The sequence below is a fragment of the Podarcis cretensis genome (assembly GCF_951804945.1).
Source record: "Podarcis cretensis genome assembly, chromosome: 14".
Taxonomy (NCBI): Eukaryota; Metazoa; Chordata; class Lepidosauria; order Squamata; family Lacertidae; genus Podarcis; species Podarcis cretensis.
Genome location: NC_137183.1, coordinates 30830831 through 30852113, shown reverse-complemented (window position 1 = coordinate 30852113; position 21283 = coordinate 30830831). Strand labels below are relative to the sequence as shown.

At 49.3% G+C, this 21283-nt stretch overlaps 1 protein-coding gene across 1 annotated transcript in view; it reads right to left on the bottom strand.

Annotated features, from left to right (window-relative positions):
* Nucleotides 1–19636, bottom strand: part of SCNN1B (sodium channel epithelial 1 subunit beta) — a 39095-nt gene extending 19459 nt beyond the window's left edge. Inside the window, exons 1-5 of the mRNA XM_079952771.1 lie at nucleotides 19464–19636; nucleotides 14198–14494; nucleotides 4301–4619; nucleotides 2610–2877; nucleotides 1300–1490 (exon numbers count right to left, since the gene is read on the bottom strand). Coding sequence (XP_079808897.1) covers nucleotides 1300–1490; nucleotides 2610–2877; nucleotides 4301–4619; nucleotides 14198–14240 — 821 coding nt within the window. The 5' untranslated portion in view covers nucleotides 14241–14494; nucleotides 19464–19636. The remainder of the gene's footprint in view (nucleotides 1–1299; nucleotides 1491–2609; nucleotides 2878–4300; nucleotides 4620–14197; nucleotides 14495–19463) is intronic.
* Nucleotides 19637–21283: the final 1647 nt, after the last annotated feature.

Below are 21283 nucleotides of genomic sequence, written 5' to 3'. Positions count from 1 at the left end.
GCCTCTGAGTATCACGTGTTGAGAATCACAGGTGGGGAGAGCTGTTGCTCCCAGGTGCTGCTTGCTAGGAGAATGCTGGACCAGGCCGGGCCTCATTGGTCTGATCCAGCAGCTGGGCTCTTCTGCTGGGCTCAGGGTAACTCCTTCCCTGCTGTGCATCAGATTTTCCATGCAGCTCTCTCCACCAGTCTGCTCAAGCTCAGAATCAGGCAAATCTCAATAAACGGGGATCCATTTGCCCTGCACAGAGGGACACAATTTGCTGTGACCAGTTGGAACCCCAGCAGTTGCTGTTCGGCATCATAGAGGTGTGTGTGTTGGGGAACCGGTCACCTGATGTCAAACTTGGCTCACAGCGGGTGTGGATGTGGCCCAGCGGCCCAACCCTGTCCCCCAGCCCTTCTATAGGAAGACTTTGGCCGCATGCACTAGAGACCAGCCTCCTCCTTCGTTTACCCTGTTCAAGAGTTTATGTTGCCAGCTTAAATTGATGGAATATGTGCAGCTTGCAGATTTAACATATAGAATAAGAGAACAAGAAGAATGTACTTTCAAAGAAGACTGGAAAATGTTTACTGAATATATGGGTGGAAATTGTGTTAATTTGAAAATGCTGGTAGCATTAAGATAAATTCAACAGTGAAAATAAGTTTTGATGGATTTAACAATGGATTACTGAATGGTTTAGTGCATGTAAAATATGCAGGGATGTATGGTATGCAATGGGGATGCAGGTGGCGCTGTAGGTTAAACCACAGAGCCTAGGATTTGCTGATCAGAAGGTCGGCGGTCCGAATCCCCGCGACAGGGTGAGCTCCCGTTGCTCGGTCCCTGCTCCTGCCAACCTAGCAGTTCGAAAGCACGTCAAAGTGCAAGTAGATAAATAGGTACTGCTCCAGCGGGAAGGTAAATGGTGTTTCCCTGTGCTGCTCTGGTTTGCCAGAAGCGGCTTAGTCATGCTGGCCACATGACCCGGAAGCTGTACGCCGGCTCCCTCGGCCAATAAAGCGAGATGAGCGCCGCAACCCCAGAGTCGGCCACAACTGGACCTAATGGTCAGGGGTCCCTTTACCTTTACCTTTTATGGTATGCAATATGAACCATAGAAAAAGAAGAAGGGAAGTCATTGATTTAGGGTTGTTTAAATGAATATTTTGAAATGTAAATCAGAAAATTTAAATATGTGTGTGTGTGTGTGTGTGTGTGTGTGTGTGTGTGTGTGTGTGAATGAGAGTTTATGTTGCCAAAGATGCTCTTTCAGTTAAACAAAAACTCGGCAAGATCCCCCCGGATACCTACTTGTAATTGCAAGGCTCTGCTCCAAACAGACAGGCCAGGATCATTTCCTCTGCCTTGTAGCCCATATCAATCCTCTCTCTCTCTGTCTTCTGGGACAAGATGCTGGTGGACTGCAAGACGTACCACTCGGTCACTGCCTGGGCCGCGCTGGTGAAGTTCCGGTAGGTGCAACTGGTGCCGTTATTGGTGCACTTTGAGCAGAATTAGAGAGCAGTGAGGGAGAGAAGCAAAAGGAGGCACATTTGTGCAGAAGAGGTCTAGCCAAGGTCACTAAATGGAACCTCCATGTTCAGGGGCAGCTGGAGTCACAGGGGAAGGGACCTGTGTCAGGGGCACACCACCTGCTTGGCATAAGAAGGTCCCAGGTTCAGACTCTGACATCATCTCCAGGTAGGTCTAGGTGTCTTGCCTGGAACTCTGGGGAGCCATTGCTGCCAGTCAGTGCAGACGATGCTGAGCTAAATGGACCAGCGGTCCAGCTTCCTGGGTTCTAATGAGGTTTCAAATGAATGAATGGAGGAGTCAGCTAGCAATGGCTATGGGTCATGCTGCACCTGGGAACTGCAGGTGAGGAGAGGGCTGCTGTTGCCCTCAGGGCCTGCTTGTGGGTTCTTCCTGTTGCAGCTTCTGTTTGACCCCCCTTTGGCCTGATCCAGCACTGCAGGGATTGCCTGATTTTTTTAGCTCCCCTCTGCTGCCTGCTTGTGGCTTTATCAGAGGCACCTGACTGGTTGAGATGACGGATCCACCCCTTCGAATGGAGGTGCAACAAAGAGGGCCAAAAACAGCTGTGGGGAAGGCTAGAGCTTCTTCTCCTTTGCCTCCAGTTTCAGACATCCAGGGTTCATAAGGACATAAGAAGAGCTGGCTGGATCAGGCCAAAGTCCAGCATCCTGTTCTCACAGTGGCCAACCACTGTGGCTCGTGGGAAACCTGCAAGCAGGAACTAAGCACACAAGCAACACTCGGTTCCCTTGGCTTCTAGCAACTGATATTCAGAGGCACTGCCATATATAGAATATAGAGGCAGAGCTTATCCATCATGGCTATTAGCTTCCTCTATGAATTTGTGCAGCCCTCTTTTAAAGCCGTCCAAGTTGGTGGTCATCACTGCCTCCTGTGGGAGGGAATTCCATTATTCAACTATGCATTGCAGGCAGAATTTCTCTGTCATACAGTGACATGTTCCCAGTGTTCCCCCTCTTTTACCTGGGGCAGAGAAGGATGACTTGGTGGTGCCCCTCCCCTCCGCACCTACTGGTTTCCCCACCACCACCTCCATCGGGTCCCATGGGGCCCCCTCCCCTTACCAGCTTTAAGGCTAGCTTGCAGTTCTTGCCATCTAGGTTTGCAAAAGAGGAGTGGTTTCCGAGGATGTCATAGATGACTGGATGAGTCTTGTTGCTTTCATCAATGAGCATCAGGGGGATCTGGTTCCACAGCTGCATGTTCAGATCCTGGCTAGAGTTTGTTGGGCTAGACACAGTCATGTTCTCGTTGGGAGGCTGCAGGATTCGTTCAAGGGCAGCATCAATGAGGTTGTCCAACTCCTGCAAGTAGGGCTTTGCTTTGGAATATCTGGAAAGCAACCAACCTTAAGTTCAGTTCTCCCCATTCGCCTGTGAATGTCATGAAAATGCAACACTATCGTGGTGCAAATTTCTTCTCATAGGGACATTTTTGCAACGCCGTTTCCCATAATGCATTCTGGTATAACAACAACAACAATAATAATAATAACAACTTATTATTTATATGTAGTTTTCACTGTATGAATTGCATTTATTCACATACTTTATCCTTGTCTGTGCTCTTTTGTGCACATTATTTGGCCGCAGAACTAAATTTCAAATGGGGAGAAACATGAATTTCAAGGGGTGGCTGTGTTTCAGCCTGCACACTGTTGGGAAATCTAGCCTGTTCACCTTTGAATGCCAATTCCTCCCACACCTGCTCCCCACTAGTGGGAACTACTGCAGAAATTCCACCCACAGGTCAGGGATAAAGTGGCAGGGAGGGAAGGCTAGATTAGAGAGTGATATTTCCACCAGCAAGTTGATCCTGCGGATAATTTTTCCTGGAACTTAGGAAGTGGCTGGCTGAGAGTTAGGGTCCTACTCCTCCTCTCTGATGCCCAAACCCTTTAGGAGAAATCCTTTCCACTTCTGTCTTTCTCTAAAAGCTGCCAATTCCAGCTAAATTACCAACATCCTCCATCCTATGACCCTTGAGACACCCAGACCTCCCATCAGCCCCAACCAGCACAGTCATAGCAAGCTGAGGCAGGTGGGAGCTGTAGCCCCAAACTCCTGGAGGGCACCAGGTTGCGGGGAAAGGCTGCCCTAAAACATTACACCTTCCCCTGGGCATCCCTGCTCTTGCCACACAGGTGCCAACTGCTTTCCAACTGGTGGTGTGTACACTGACCGTGAACTTTTGCCTTCAAAGGTCCAAGGCAGATAGTTTTTGTGCACAGGAATCCCCAGAATGGAAAGTCTGTTCTGCAGCATTCCAGAGGATAACCCTTGCAAGCAGTGAGAGCAGCAGATCCTACAGCCATGCTGCCCAAGGGAGGACGGTTCCTCAGGTGCAGCCATGTGGGTAGGCTTCAGGAACTGCTGCCCTTTGGGGTTCAAGTGGCATCTCTTAATCCAAACTGATTTAGCACATAAAAACAAAAGAGCGACCTGGCAGCTGCATAAGGCCAGAGGGGGAATCGTCTAGTCTAGCATCCTGCCCCAATGGGAAACCACCCCAGGCAGGACCACTGATCTAAGAACATAAGAAGAGCCTGCTGGATCAGGCCCATGACCCATCTAGTCCAGGGTCCTCTACTATCTCTCTCTCTCTCTAAAAAAAAAAAAATCGTTATTAATTTAAAATACAGACATATACAAAGAATTTACAATCTCATACTACAAAAAGAAAATTAAAGAAAAAACAATTAAGAAAAAAGAAAAGGAGAAAATACAGAAAAAAGAAAGAAGAAAAAGCAGCTCACCTGTATGGGCTTGCATTGCAGATGGTGACGGCAGGGAAGGTCATGGTCTTGAAGCCAATGGCGAGGGAGGCAGAGACGCCGTAGCTCAGGTATGTTAGGATGAGGGACCCCCAGTTCCAGAAGACCAGGGAGGCAAAGAGCAGGGTCAGCAAGAACCAGATGACTTTCTTCTTGGGTCCCTCGCGGATGATGCGCTTGGGCCCGTGGGTGTTGGTATTATCACAGTACCAGACCAGCAGCTCTTTGTAGGTGTAGCCGGGACCCTTCTGGAGGCGATGGAGAGCCTTCACAAAGTACCTCTTGAGGGTCATTTTGGGCTCTGTCATTGGAGGAAACAGGAGCCCGTTAACAAAAACCGTCTGAGAAAACAACACCCAGAGTTGCCTTGCAATGCAAAGTTGGCATCTTCCACCTGGCACTACAGAAAACGGTTTGTGGTTTGAAGCAGACATCAGTCCAGTCCCCATCATGGGATAGAGGCCTGCTAGCTGCTATTGTGGCCCGCTCCCCCAATGATACTTGTTTCATTAGTATTATTTTACTATGTATTGATGTATGTATTTTACTATGTAATATCCTTCCCTTCCTCCTGGAGGAGCCCAGGGTGGGAACTAGTGTTAGAAACTGGGATAGAATAGCTAGGAGCCAAAAGGCTCCTGGGACCTGGGCGCCAAAACAGAATGTCTAGTTGCCATTGGGGGGGGGGGTAGGCAACACTTTTTAATTTATTATTTTCATAAGCATGAACTAATATGTAATTCACATAAGTGACACATTGTTAATATTGTTAACAGAAATTGTTAATGCATGTTTAATTTGGTGTTTACAATAAAAATATTGGGACCATACTTTTTCAAAACACTCTACTCTTTATTATTAAACTCCTTATAGTGTCTGTCTTTAACATATAGTTTGAGTCTTCACAGCACATAATTTCAGTAATCCTTGAGTGTCAGCCAGGCACAAAAAAATGGCACCCAGACTTTTTGAGGTGCTCGCAAATGGAGAATCTTTGGGTGAGAAATGCACCTGGTGCCCAGCTAATTTCAAACCCTGGCAGGATCATACCCACAACAAAATATTTTTTAAAAAAGCATTCCAAGAGCAGTTAAAAATATTCAAAAAATCACATTCTAAAGCTGTTACATTTAAACATTTTAAAATCAGTTTTAAATGTTCAGGGATCTCAGGGTTGCCAAGAACAGTGTCCTTCCACCATCAGATGCCTAGGTAAACAGGAATACTTTCATATTCCTTCTGAAAGTCAATAATGAGGGAGAACATTTTATTAAACACCAACTGGGCAGCCACCATTGGCATTACCACCAACAAGACCTCACTGGCTGATACTAGGGTCTGAGATACCAGTACTTGATATTCACAATTACATTGTAAGAGCATCATATCTAATTGTTCTGTACAGTGGTACCGCTGGTTACGTACTTAATTCGTTCCAGAGGTCCGTTCTTAACCTGAAACTGTTCTTAACCTGAAGCACCACTTTAGCTAATGGGGCCTCCCGCTGCTGCTGCGCCGCCAGAGCACAATTTCTGTTCTCATCCTGAAGCAAAGTTCTTAACCCAAGATACTATTTCTGGGTTAGCGGAGTCTGTAACCTGAAGCGTATGTAACCTGAAGCGTATGTAACCCAAGGTACCAGTACATTTAAAAAGTGGGATTTTAATTGAATATTTTGGTATTGATTTTATTGATCGAAACCACTTACAGTCTCCTTTGAAGTACAACACAGTATATAAAAAATAACTAAATAAACAAATGGTCCTTGACAGGGATGGAGATGGGTCTGAACCGGAGCAGGGGGTATGGAAAATCTACCAGCAATTTGTTCTCTGTAAACCTCATTGAAATGAACAGAAACCGGACAGTGGTGCCAGGCCTGGTGGATTGGGGCCCCTGCTGGAGTCATCAAGTAGGAAGTCAAGTGCCATGTGGATCTTCCACTCAAGGCACCAAATGTTTTGGTCAACCCTGGATTTAGATTTTGCCAGAATGATTCATATTTGCTCTCTGGAAACCAGGAGATATTCCTGCCACTCCTTTCTCATGCAGGTGGGCATGAGCTCTTTTCCCACCATCTGTACAGGGAAGCAGACTATGGCCTGCCAAGGCCTGGCTGCCACAGAAAACCAATTCACTGTGAAGTGGTGGCCATTTTAGCCTTCACAATGAAAAGCCAGGGAGTTAGGGTGCCATAAGCCAGAGCAACACTTCCACGGGACTCCTCAGGCTGCTTCCAGACTGTTCTCCAGGGGAGCCAATCGTAGACCAGCCAATTCAGGTTGCACAGTTAAAGCAGTGGGTTGGGTGCTCTCACGCAATCCCCCAAATCCCAAACTTTTTGCGGCAAGGGAGGCGAGGGGGAAAGGGAATGGAAAGTGTAGGTTAACAAGTGCTTGACATTGTGTAAAGGACAGAAGAAGAGTTCTTCTGGATCAGGCCACCATCTAGCACAGTATCCTGTTCTCACAGTGGCCAACCAGATGCCCCAAATGGGCAACTCAAAAGCAACCTCCCTACAAATGAATGCTTGATAAAAAGCCAACTTTGTGCCAATGAAACAAGATGCACAAAGCAGACATGGTGGAGTTATGGGGAGGAAGGAAGAACAAACCCTGCAAATGTCCCTATTTTTCAGGGATGTCCCTGATTTAGAGAAGCTGTCCCAGCTTCTGATTTGATCCTGGGATGTCCCACTTTTCCTTAGGATGTCCCTGTTTTCATTGGAGAAATGTTGGAAGGTACAGAAAAAGAACTGGACTGGGTCCCCCACCCCCTCCACTTATTCCCCCCCCCCCAACTACTTTCACCCGTGTTTGATGACAGGTCTCAGAAGCTGCAGGAGGACACAAGTGACCGAGCCCCCTTTGGGGCACCTTCCAATCCTCTGTGACTTGTTAGGGGGGCAGCTTTCATGGTCTCTAGAGACCCTCCCTCCTGCCCAGTGGAAGCCAGGAACATAGCTGCCCCCGCCCCCCAGCAAGCCTCTGCTCTCCTGGAGGCTGAAGGAGGAAGATTCCTCCCAGGCAAGAAAGAGCTGCCTGGCAGGGGCAGGACCAGAGGTTATGTTTTTCAAATACTTTCGCCTTTAAGATACCATCGGTACATTTTGTTCTGCCGATGGAGGGCTGCGGCGGAGTTTGCATTGGCCTCGCGAGTCCTAAAAGGCACGCCTTGTACTCCTCTAGCATGCCAAGGATGCATATTTCTGAATCGGTCGATCCCAAGGTGGAATGTCGAAACGAGAGAAAGAAAAGAGAAACCCAGCAAGTGCTTAGACAACGGTTTGTAAGGTGTAAGGGCTCATCCACACTGACCTTTTGCCCTGTTCCTTCCAGGCACAGGCCTGCACTTTGAAGCACCCTTTTTCATTTTTGCTCCAGAGCCTTCCCTGACTGGGATTGCCATCTGCTCTGATTTAAAGAGTGGTTTTTCGTGGGGAAAGCAAAAAAAAAAAAAAAAAAGGGGGGGGCACACTCAGACATAGAGCTTTCAAGTGCAGGCTGTGGCTGGAAAGTAGAGAGGAAAGGAAAGTGTGGATAAGCCCTAAGAGGTGAAGCCAGAGCTAATCTGAGCAAGGCCAGCAGGGCTCGGTGGCAGGACACCTGCTTGGCATGCAGAAGGTCCCAGGTTCTGTCCTCAGTGGCATCTCCAGGTAGGGATGGGAATGTTCCTTGTCAGAAACCCTGGAGAACCACTGTCAGGCTGCACAGATCTTCGTCTTTTTTGGCGATTACTCGTAGCCAAGATTGTCTTCCATGAACACGGTTTTAACAGCGAGTCCGTAAGTGACTATGGAGGCCAGTTCTGGATCCACATGTCCTTCCACAGTTGGGACAGGTTTCCGGGCAGGAGTTGATCATGGCAGAGGCAGAGTTAGCTGCTCTGGCACCCAGAGTGGCACACATGCTGTGCACCTGGGGGTGGGGCGAGCTGCCCACGGGGGGGCATGGCGAATGTCCCACGGGGGCGTGGCAGCGAGCACAGGGTCGGCGCCTCCCACGGGGGTAGCACGGCGATGTCACCCCCTCAGGGATGACACCCAGGGCGAACCGCACCCCCTGCACCCTCTTCCTCTGCCAGTGGATCATGGTGAGGGGTTGCCAAGGGTGCCTTCCTCGTAGCGTGTTTCTCCCTTTCGTCATGAGTTCGAGCATCTTCAAAGCCCATGACACCTTTGGGAAAGGCTGTTCCCCAGTTGGAGCACACACAGGCCAGTGTTTCCCAGTTGTCGATGTTTACACTACATTTTTTAAGATTTGCCTTGAGAGAGTCTTTAAACCTAGTTTGTTGACCACCAACATTACGCTTTCCATTTTTAAGTTTGGAATAGAGTAGTTGATTTGAAGATGATAAGCAGGCATCCGCACAACATGACCAGTCTAACAAAGTTGATGTTGAATAATTATTGCTTTGAAACTGGTGATCTTTGCTTCTTCCATTGCACTGGCATTAGTTCGCTTGTCTTCCCAAGTGATAACATGGAGCTAGATGGACCAGTGGTCTCACTCAGTTTCCTATGTTCTGGTTTAAATCAGCCCTTTATTTAGAACAATGAGAACTGGAACCTTGTGTTGTTTTTAAAGGAAAGAACCATAGCTCAGTGGAAGTAGAGTATTGCTTTTCACACAAAAAAATCCCAGGTTGAATCCCCAATATCTCCAGGTGGAGCTGGGAATGTCCTCTGTCGGACATGCTGGAGAGTCGCTGCCAGTCAGTGTTGGCAATACTGCACTAGATGGAAGCAAGTCAGCTTCCAAGTTCTCTTTGATGGGGCACAGAAGACCTTGTGGAGAGAAGCAGCTGTGGGAACTTTCATTCTTACAGGGTCCCATTCTTGTCCATTTCTTATATGTTAGCCCAGGAGGCAACAAGGTCTTGGATCTTAAAGTTCTTCCCAATGTTTAGTCGGAATCTCCTTTCCTGCAATTTGAATCCATTGGCTTGATCCTACCCTCTGCAGTAGCAGAAAAGAAGCTTGTGTCATCTTCCATGTGGATTTTTGAAGATGACTATCAAATCAACTCTGAGTCTCATCTCCAGGCTAAACTCTCTCAACCATTCCTCAACGGCCTTGGTTTCCAGCAGTGTTAGAAACTCAGAGATATAAGCTAGGCACCAAATGGCTCTTTAAACCAGGGTTTCATTTGCCAAAACAGAATGCTTAGTTGCCATTTTGGGGCTCCTGAAATTCATTCCAATTGTGCAGTTAAAATATAATGGGTAGCATTCTACAGGATGTGTTGCTAGTGTGTGAAAAGGGTCAAGATCCCAGGATCCCCAGGAATGCACCTCCAGATGGTGGACAGGTCAGGCGCCATCATGGCATCCGGGCATCTTCACTTGGTTGCATGTGGCCGATAGCACAGGTACAAAATGTGCCTGGTACCTGGTGTATTTCGAACGCTGATTTCCAGACCCTTGATTAACTTGGTCTCTCTCTGAACACCTTCCAGCTTGTCAATATCTTTCTACAACTATGCTGCCCAGAACTGGACATAAGATTCCAGGTGGGGACCAGTGTGGTGTAGTGGTTAAGAGTGATAGACTTGTAATCTGGGGAACCGGGTTTGCGTCTCTGCTCCTCCACATGCAGCTGCTGGGTGACCTTGGGCCAGTCACACTTCTTTGAAGTCTCTCAGCCCCACTCACCTCACAGAGTGTTTGTTGTGGGGAAGGGAAGGAAAGGAGAATGTTAGCCACTTTGAGACTCCTTCAGGTAGTGATAAAGCGTGATATCAAATCCAAACTCTTCTTCTTCTTCTTCATATCTATCGTCTATCTATCTATATCTGTATCATCTATCTATCTATCTATCTATCTATCTATCTATCTATCTATCTATCTATCATCTATCTATCTATCTATCTCATCTATCATCTATCTATCTATCTATCTATCCCAGCCTTCATCCAAGGATCACAGGGTGGTTTACAATATAAAAACACAAAAATACATAGTAACAAACAAAAACGAACCTCCTCTCCCAGTCTAAAAGGCCATGTTTAATTAGTCAAAGGCCTGGGAGATGAGGAATGTTTTTGCCTGGCGCCTAAAGATATGTAATGAAGGCACCAGGTGAACCTCCCTGGGGAAAGAACTCTACAAATGGGGAATCACCACAGAAGAGGCCAGATAACGCCCAGATAAACATACCCAATTCTTCACCTGTTCCTCAGAGGTCTTGTTTTTTTCCATAATGCTGACCATCTTTGTTGCTAAACAATCAGGAGCTGAATCCCGCCTTGGTCTCCTGCAGATCCTCATCTCTCGCTGCCCTGCCCCAAATTGCTCTTTCATAGAGCCAGATGGAGATTCCTCCCCTCCCCCAGGGGCCATCTTCTTCTTCTTCTGTATGCAAACCCCATTAGAGAAGAATGAACTCAGGTTGAAGCAAACACACTCAGTCTCTGCTAGGCAAAGGCTGCCATGCCAGGCGCTCTGGGCGCGGGTGTTTGTTCCCGGATGAGTCACTCATCTCCCCAGAGGGCAAATGGGGATGCTGTGTAGCTAACGAGAGGTGGCCAGGAGCCCACGTTACCTTTGGCAAAGCACCAGCACACTTCCTGGGTGCCTTTGATTTTCCCAACCATGAACGCACACACTGCAAAACCTGACGGCGGCATGCAAGCTGGCTTGTGAAAAAGCACAAGGCAAAGGGAGAGGGCTTTAGCTCAGTGGTAGAGCAGCTGCCTTGCATGCAGAAGGGCACAGGTTCTATCCCCAGGTGGGGCTGGGAGAGAGAGTCCCCCTGCCTGAAACCCTGGAGAGCTGCCATTGTCAGGGCTCATCCAATAATTCCAATGGATTGCTGAATATTGCTTTATTAGATATATGTTGTTTATTTTAAAGTTACTGCGACTTTTTTGTATTGGGTCCAATTGTTATTAGGTGTGTGATATTTGCTGTCTATTTTGTTGTTTCTTCACCTTGTTTATAGTAAGTGGTACTTTGGTTCTCAAACTTAATCCATTCCAGAAGTCCATTCCAAAACCAAAGCGTTCCAAAACCAAGGCACACTTTCCCATAGAAAGTGATGCAAAATGGATCAATCCTTTCCTGAATTTTAAAAACAAACCGTAAAACGGCAGTTTAACATGAATTTTACTATCTATCGATACAATTGATCCATAAAATGAAAGCAATAAACAATGTACTGCAGGCACACAATCAATCAATCAGTAGCTGAACTGGGTTCCACACAGTCACAAAAACAAAACAAAAAAGCCACAAAAACAAAGACACAAAATAAATAGCAAAAACAGACAGACCTCAGCGTAACACTCAAAATGGAGCATGTTCGGCTTCCGAAAAAAAGTTCGCAAAAGGGAACACTTACTTCCAGGTTTGCAGTGTTTGGGTTCCAAGTTGTTTGAGTACCAAAGCGTTTGAGAACTGAGGTACCGCCATATAGAAAGGTGGGATACAAATTAAAAGTGAAATGAAATCCACACTTCATTTCTAGGTACTGCTCCACACTTTCCCAGTCCATGTCTGAGCATTTTGGGGGGTGCAGGGTTTGCCATGACATTTCCCCCACGAAAACAGGCTTTAACGCTGAACGGCAATTTGGGATTTATGTGGATTTATTTTCAGCTGTAAAGAGCAGGTTTTCACAGAGAAAGCAACAGGGCCAAAAATAAATAAAAATAAATAAAGTGCTAGGAGATGGAGCTTTAAAACATGGGCCCGTACCTAAAAACGCAGCACAAAAGGAAGCCTGGATGAGCCCTCCATGTATAGACTACTGAACTAGATGGACCAAAGGTCCAGCTCAGTAGAAGGCAGCAGCGTCCAATCATGCTGTCATCTCAGGGACTGCACCAAAGTCAAGCCAGGCTAAGACCCGCTGCTCCCTGAGCCTGGGAAGAAAGGCCTCTCCACCTTGGTCATGGGCACTGCAGGCCCAGGGAGCGGAACGGGTGTCTGCAGACGGCGCACGGAGTCCGATCGGGAGGCATTTGCAATCTCCAGCCTGGCAGGCCGGCTGAGTGGCAGGGAGCCAGTGGCGGAAGCCAGAAGCAATGCGCTGTGACGAGGCAAAGGAAACATTTGCCGGGCATGCAGAATCTGTGCTACAATTGGCCGCAGTTTTGCTTTTGTGGGGAGCACCTGCAAAGTCAGCTGCCGTTGCATGTGTATGGCAAACTCTGACCCAGCAGGATGAATCTTTAGGCTTCTTTCTTTGTGCAAACAGCAGTGTGTGTGTGTGTGTGTGTGTGTGTGTGTGTGTGTGTGTGGCTACGGCTCTTGTCCAGTCTAGGAAGACTTGCATAGAGGCACTACACATTTTCAAAAGCCAGAAGTGGAAAAATTATGGAGGACATGTTCCGCCTCACCCATCTCCCTGATGTGGAAAGAGAGATGATTGCAGGAGGAAGCAGGGGCGTAGGAAGAGGGTGGGGTGGGGGCAGACCACCCTGGGTGCCCTCACTGAGGGGGGTGACAAGCCTACCCTGAGCCGTGGGGTTAGTGGGGGAGCTGTGCCACTCTGTCGGCAGCATTCCCTCCCTCCCAGTTAGTTTTGACAGCTTGGGGGAGGCTTGGAAGTTACGGGCGGGCAGCGTGCTGAATGTCCACCATGGGCGGCGCGCTCCGCTCTCATGTGCTGCTCGCTCCGCCTCTGGCTGCAGGGCATGCATGTCACTCCAGACACCCAAGCGGCTATTCTGGGAGGGCACACTCCACACCATGTCCCCCTTGGGAGCGCACCTACCCTGGGCAGCATAGATATATGCTCCGCTACTGGAAGGAAGCCCATTCAGCTGGGTCTACAGCACTACTGTAAGACCATCCCAGCCCTGATTTGCTCCTTTGGCAGAGCTGGGACTGGCATTTTTTGAGTCCTTGGCAGATATCAGCAGCCAAGGAGCTTGGGGGGCTGGCAGACTAGGAAGCTGCCCCATTCTTGCAGGCCCTCAGGTGGCAAAGGGCCCACCTCCATCCCTCCCCAGGAGACCTCAGGGCGAACGGAGAAGAAGGAAGGGGAGGATATCTGGCAAGATCAAGCGGTGGAGTGGAGCAGAGCCAAAGCCTCACCACTAATTCCATGGCAGGGACAACCACATCTTCCCCCAGATCACAGCCAATCCTCTGCATGCCAATTAAGTCAGAAGCTGTTCTCAGAGAGAGGTCCCCACTCACGGAAGCTAAGCAGGCACAGGGGGAATCAATTCCATCAGCACGCACGGCCAAGGGTTCAAGCGCACCTTCTAGTTTAAGAAAATCCCAAAGCCGCTTTCTTAGGACCAACAGAAATGCTGCAGAATAACTGAGCAAGCTTTTGGGTCCACCAGATCTCTTCCACAGGCTGGAAGTTAATCAAAGTGGAAGGGATGAAAGAATTGGGCGTTCAAGCCACTGTGTCTGCCCAGGCCAAAAGCACCTTTTTGTTGTGTAGGCTTAGAAGGGAACCTGTGCTGGAGCGCACCCGCACCTCAGAATTGGGAAGGGGACATAGCTCAGTGGCAGAGTTATCTGCCTTGCAAGCAGAAGGTCCCAGCTTCAATTCTTGACGGCATCTCCTGGTGGAGTTGGGAGTGACTCCTGCCTGAAATTCTGGAGTGCAGCTGCCAGTCAGTGTGGACAATGCTGAGCTAGAACAATGGTCTGACAGTATGGCAGCTTCCTATATTCCTAATTTGCTTCTACATGCCACTGGTGAGAGTCTTGTATCCAGGATCACTCCATGCGAGGAGGGAGCCTGGAAGGCATAACTGCCAGAGGGGAAATGGATCAGAGAGAGTCATCTTAGGACCTGTCCTGGTTTTTCACCACCACCCATTTCGCCATGCAGGATACAACTGCATGGAGCCTGTCTGCAAACTGAGTTATGCCCACCCAGCTGATCTGTCTAGGCGCAGCCTCCCTGTGCCTTACCTGGCGAGCTTCTGTCTTCTCCAGTAATTGCTGGTGGATCCATAGTGATCTAGGATGGCGTTGGCTCAAAAGATGCCACAGGGGGAGTGAAATGGGCAGAGGGCGCTGTCCTCCATTCGCCAATGGGAGGCGAGTGCCTTCCAAGACCCACTCAAGTCCCAGGCAGAGCTAAGGGAGCTTCAACCAACAGCCCCTTCCTGCGGCAGAATTTATCAGGCGTTGGTAGCAATGGCTCTTTTCGGGAGCAGAACAAGCCTTGGGTTACACGTGTGCAAAAGGGGGTGTCCCCTTTGTTTCCTGCAAAAGGGAAAGAGGCAGATTATAAATGACCATTGTTAAAAATGTCATTATCACCCTTTCTGCATTCATTTCCTTCTGACTTCACTCTTGACAATGCCCCTTCCCTCCAAACCCCCCCACCTATGTGACTATATACCTGCAACTCAATATATGATTTAATACACCTGATACAGTGGCATGTACTCCACAAAAGCTCTTGCCATTGTTAATTTGTTAGCCTTTAAGGTGTCACAAGACTCTTCTCAGGCTTTTAAGGCAGAGAGATGTCTTTAAAATAAATTGTTTAGCAGTGTTTTGTGTTTTTAGCCTACACTATGCAGAGGCAGGAGGCACAATTGCCTTGAAAGTGCAGCAGGTTTAAAACTCATCCCTCAGAATCTCCTCTCAACATCTGAAGATCTCGAAGTTTGAAAGGATGTACACAGATTTTAAAATTTGGGTTAAGCTTTGCGATTGTAGGGGGGTAAATGGATCCTCCCCGCAGTCTTTCTCAATACAGGTAAGAAGCATCTCATGGGGCAGGGGGATGAAAACAAATGCTTGAATCTACGTAGAATCACAGAACTGTAGAGTTGGAAGGGACCACAAGCTTCATCTAGTCCAGGCATGTTCAAAGTCCATTTTGGGGGCTTAATCTGGCCCACTGGTCAGTTTAATCTGGCCCCTGTGGCTGTTTATTTCCTGGGGTAAAGTCCTGAAAAACCTCAACAACTTCAACCCTAAAAATGGTTAACAACTTTGGTCGGCCCTCATGGCCCTTCACTTTATCAAATCTGGCCCTCCTTGAAAAAAGTTTGGACACCACTGATCTAGTCCAGGGGGTAGGCAAACTAAGGCCTGGGGCCAGATCTGGCCCAATCGCCTTCTAAATCCGACCCGCAGATGGTCTGGGAATCAGCGTGTTTTTACATGAATAGAATCTGTCTTTTTATTTTAAATGCATCTCTGGGTTATTTGTGGGGCATAGGAATTCATTCATTCCCCCCCCCCCCCAAAAATATAGTCCAGCCCCCCGCAAAATCTGAGGGACAGTGGACTGGCCCCCTGCTGAAAAGGTTTGCTGACCCCTGATAGTCCTACCCCTTGCAATGCAGGAATATTTTGCCCAACGTGGGGCAAATTAAGCATGAGATTAAGAGTCTCTTGCTCTACGGACTGAACTACTCTCACAGATGCCATCAGAGCTAGTATTTGCTGCTCTGACTTCTTGACACTGCAGAGGGTCCATGAAGATCCCCCAGTAGAAATGCAAAATGGGAATGTAGGGCAACAGAGGAGCAGGAGACTGCGGGAAAAGCTCAAGGTAGGCAAGGAAGCTAGATGGGCCCAAGGCGGCAGCAGCAGCAGCAGCAGGCCTGACGGTGTGACTGAGAACTAAAGGGAAATGCAAGCAAAATGTCCCAGGTTTAGTCCCCAGGTAAGGTTGGGTTGGGACGCAGGTGGCGCTGTGGGTTAAAGCCTCAGCGCCTAGGACTTGCCGATCGAAAGGTTGGCGGTTCGAATCCCTGCGGCGGGGTGCGCTCCCGCTGCTCGGTCCCAACGCCTGCCAACCTAGCAGTTCGAAAGCACCTCCGGGTGCAAGTAGATAAATAGGGACCGCTTACCAGCGGGAAGGTAAACGGCGTTTCCGTGTGTGGCTCTGGCTCGCCAGAGCAGCGATGTCACGCTGGCCACGTGACCCGGAAGTGTCTCCGGACAGCGCTGGCCCCTGGCCTCTTAAGTGAGATGGGCGCACAACCCCAGAGTCTGTCAAGACTGGCCCGTATGGGCAGGGGTACCTTTACCTTTACCTTAAGGTTGGGTGAGACACCTGCCTGAAACCCTAGAGAACCACTGCTGTCTGTCGGTGTGGACAGTACTGAGCTAGAAGGACCCAATGGTCTGATGCAGGACAAGGCTGTGGGAGACAGGGTTTTTTGAAGCCCTCCCTCCAGCAGCTGTTCCACCTGTGCTGCTCACTCAGCTGTTGAAACTAAGGTGTGGCTTGCGAGCGTCAGCTGGGAGCACTGGATTGGCATCCCTGACGCTGGGGAAAAAACCTGCCGCCCACAACAACCTGGCCTCTCATCAAGCTCAGCACGACACACTTCACCTGGCAGAGCACCAAGGATGTTTTCTGGCTAGCATGGCAAATTGGACACATTTGGGGAAACAGAGCTCTGTGTCTGCATCTTTGGATGCTGTTTCTATCATGCAGAAACTGGGGATTCCAAGAGCTGGTCTTTGACAGGGAAGTTGAGCAACAAGGCAGAAGAGAAGGACATTTATGAGCACAGCAAAGTTGCTCACTTAAAACAGGCAGAAACTGGACTCTGGGAGTCCAAGACTCTTGGCACCCAGACAGCGCAAGGTCCTCCCTCCATCATTCAGGCTGCCCGTGGCTCAGAGCCCAAAGCCTTCAGGTTGGGAAGAACAAATAGTTTGAACCACCTGAGATCACTCACTGAGCTTCTTGAACTTTGACTCCTCGTTTGGAAACTGGAATAACCACCATTTAAATAAGCAGAGATCTTTGATAGGCCGGTTAAGGATGCCTCCAGCTCTTGGCTTAGGGACTTATTCAAGCAAAAGGTGGCGGGAGTTATTTGAGTATTTCTAGCAATAACTGGGTTTTTTTATATTATTATTGATTGATGCCTGCTTCATAAGAACGTTAGAAGAGTCTTCTGGATCAGGCAAATGGTTCATCTAGTTCAATATCTTGTTCTAAAAGTGCCAACCAGATGCCTATTATAAGACACCCACAAGCAGGACTTCAGCCCCAGAGCACTCTCTACCTTCCTGTGGTTTGCAGCAACTGGTTTTGAGAAGCACGGCTGCCTCCAACTTTGGGGGCAAAACATAGCTATCATGGCTAGTAGTCCTTGATATAAACTTGCTTAATCCTCTTTTAAACCCATCCAAGTCGGTGGTCATCCCTGCCTCCTGTAGGAGGGAGTTCCAAAGATTAACTATGCAGTGCACAAAGAAGTGCTTCCTTTGCTGGCGATCAGCTTGGCTTAAACCACCCTTCCCCAAACTTGATGCCTTCCGGATATTTTGGGTGGCTCCTCCCATCAGCCCCAGGCAGCATTGCTGCAGGGCACAGAGGCTGGTGAGAGTTGTAGCCTCGAACCACTGGAGGGCACCGGGTTGGGGAAGGGTTAGGGTTAATCTTCAAAGGAGCCTTTCCTGAGAATTTTTTTTTTAAAGGATTTGGAAATGGTTACCAGTATATTGATTGATAATTTATTTGTTTAAATTGTTCAGTAAAAATATATACAAAAATATAAAATAATAAATAAATAAAAAGGATTTGGTCTTTAGCAGAAACTAGGGAAGGGCAATGCACTTTGGTGACTCTGGCCTCCAATGCTGCTCCCATATAGATTCGCAGACTTGGAAGGGACCACAAGGGTCATCTAGTCCAACCCCTTGCAATGCATGAAACTTTTTTGCCTAACATGGGTTTTGAACCCACAACCCTGAGATTAAGAGTCTCATGCTCTAACCACTGAGCTATCCCTTCCTGTGTGCTGTTGCCGCCCCCTCCTCCCCACAGCCAACATGATCTGCTCCAAACCCTTATCCCCTTCCCAGGGTCACTTCACACATTACACACTTTCCCATATAACAGCAGAACATTGTGCACATGCCAAACACACGTTTTCCACCATGTACATGAGCTGCACTTGTCGAAAAGCTGGTGGTTTCAGTCTTGCACAATTCTGATTCTTGGGGAGGGGCAGCGGGCAGCCAAATCTGGCCCTGGTAGAGAGAAGTGGAGCAGGTTTAGGCAAAACTGTGCATCCCTGCTCCCAATTGGGGTGTGTGTGTGTGTGTCATTATTCTCCCAGTTTAGCTAACCCTGAGCCAGAAAACAGCCTCAGTGTGGTCAGTAGATTACTACCCCCCCCGCCCCTTTTCAACACGGAGGTCTCCAGAGGAGTTACAACAATCTAAAAATGCCATTACAGTGGTACCTCAGGCTAAGTACTTAATTCATTCCGGAGGTCCGTTCTTAACCTGAAACTGTTCTTAACCTGAAGCACCACTTTAGCTAATGGGGTCTCCTGCTGCCGCTGTGCCACCGGAGCACGATTTCTGTTCTCATCCTGAAGCAAATTACTTAACCTGAAGCACTATTTCTGGGTTAGTGGAGTCTGTAACCTGAAGCGTCTGTAACCTGAAGCGTATGTAATCCGAGGTACCACTGTAGAGTATTTAAATCAGTTAAAATAAATTACGGTCAAGAGAGCATTGGAGGAGCCCGACGGTCACTGGATCAGGACAAAGGACATGGGGTAGGGTAACCTAGTCCAGCATTTTGTTCTCACCCTCTTCTGGGAGGCCCACAAACAGAGCCTGAGCGCAGCACAGACACCGCGGCTGGTAGCCACGGATAGCGTCATTCACCGCCATGGATTAGTCTACACCTGTAGTGCTCTGCCACTGGAACTCCCTGCCAATTGAAGGCTGGAGAGCTTCAGAAGACGAGGGGGGAAGCAGCAGCAGCGCCCAGGTGGGTGAAGGGTTCTGGCACTTGCTCGCCCCCTGGGAATGAAGTTAACCCCTTTCTTAACCTAGGAAGGTTCTCTCAAGGTTTAGCGGGGGGGGGGGGAGGAGACAGATTTCCATTCTATAATCATCGCAAGTAAAGGGGAGGGGGGTGGATGTAGAGAGGCAGCTTTCAGACCTCTTGGAAGAGGGAACGTTCCGGACTTCAATAAGCAAGAGTCGTATGAACTTGAGCCATGGGGACCCCTTCTGTCTTCATCGAAGGTGACCCCTCCCGCTCTGCTAGGGATTCCTCCTGTTCTCGATCCCTTGGGTGGGATCAGGGGCGGCCCCCCCCCCGGAGATGATCGCTTAGGGGAGCCGGCGGAAGAGGCAGCCCTCCGGTTCGACGGAGCCCCCGGACAGTTTGATTCCCCCCCCCACTCGGCTCGGAGGGGTCCTTGGAAGGAGCGACCTGCCCATCCCTCACCTGCCTCTCCGCCTGCTTGGCGGCAGGTGCTCCCGCTGGTCCCGCGGACGCCTTCCTGCGTCTTCCCCGACGGCTCCGTCTCAGGCTCCGTCTCTGCCTGGAGCTCCCGCCTCCTCCGTCGCCTCTGCCCCTTTCTGTTGCCCGGAGCGCCCTCCGTTCCTTCCCACCCCCCTCCCGTTCACTTGCCAAATCCTCGCCCGTCCCCACCCTCAGGTCGCCACCTCTTCCTCAGTCTTGTTAGTACAACGGCCTGGCAGGCGGAAATGCGGCCGGCGAAGCTTTTCCCAGGCAGGAGGATGCGGCTCCAGTTGGATTCCTCCCCGTCGGCGGGCTGGGAAGGGAAGGCGTGCCGGGCTTAGGGAAGAAAAAGCACTCTGAACATGCGCAGAAGCCGTCTCTACGCCAACCTTTCCGACAGGGGGCGCTGCGCTTCTGACTACCAGGGCTGCGAGGCTGCTCCCGCTGCCCACCCCCTATGGGGACCTTTCAGTGCGGGGCAGAGCAGTGAGGGAGGGGAATCGGGACCTGCTTGACTCGGCTGCTGCAGAGCAACCACCCAGCCCAGGACAGGTTTCCTCCAGCTCATAGCCCCATCCCGTCCTGAATTCTCAAAATGCCTCTGAATTAGTTGCTGGGAATCGCAGGTGGGGAGAGAGCGTAAGAAGAGCGTGCTGGATCAGGTCAACGGGCCATCTAGTCCAGCATCCTGTTCTCACAGTAGTAGTTGCCTGTGGGATTCAAGCAAAAGAGCCCTCTCACCTCCTGTGGTTTCTCCCCTCCAATGGCGCTCAGTTGCTGCTTGGTGTCTTTTCCCATTGGGACATCCCTTTGGCCCCTGCGAGAAAAAGATTCTGGGCTGAATGCAGCCTCTCTGGCCTGATCTGGCCACAGAATTTTTCTTATGGAACCTCCAAATCCAGGAGTAGTCTATCTAGGTCCTGGGAGGTCACGTTGAGAACCGGATGTTGGCTGGATTCAGCACTGCAGGGCTCTTCTGATGTCCTCACGGGACACTGTCCATTTAAACATAGGAAGGTGTTGATGGGGATGGGCTTGATCAGACCCATGTCCGGTGTCCTTGTCTCAACAATGCCCCTGCAGGGCTACCAAGCGGGGCACAAAGTTGACCACAGAGCCCCCTCCCTCTCCACTGTTTGTTGCTTTTGACCTGGCACATTCCAAGATAAACTCCATGCTTCTCTGGAGAGAAACCAAACACATTGGCCACAAACCTCTTTGTTCCTTCATGAGGGCCGGTCTCTTTGCCTTCTCCTCTCCAGAGATAGCAAGTGTCTTTGCAGAGTTCACCACAGCCCTGCTGATGGCAGACACACAGCTGGAATTGACTGTGCAGGCTTCCTTGGAGGAGGAGGAGGAGAAGAAGAAGCAGGAGGATGCTTAGGAACATCTGAAGGTGCCATCTTAAAGAATTGTAGAGTTGGAAGGGACCCCCAAGGATCATCTACCAGTGGTGGCCAAATTTGCCCCTCCAGCTGTTTTTGGACTACAACTCCCATCATCCCTAGCTAACAGGACCAGTGGCCAGGGATGATGGAAATTGTAGTCCCAAAACAGCTGGAGGGCCAAGTTTGGCCACCACTGATCTAAACCAACCCCATGCAACATGTCCCATGGTCTGTGTAGCCCAAGTGCTCCCCTTTTAATGCTATGTTCTCAAGCAAGGTGGGAGGGAAGCCTAGAAAGAGAAATGCACTCTGCACATGCCTAGAGGCCCTCTTCTCAGTTACTTCAAACATTCCTAACATGGAATATGCAGACCCTTATCAGCATCATTATTCTAAAGACTTCTCTGCTGTCCT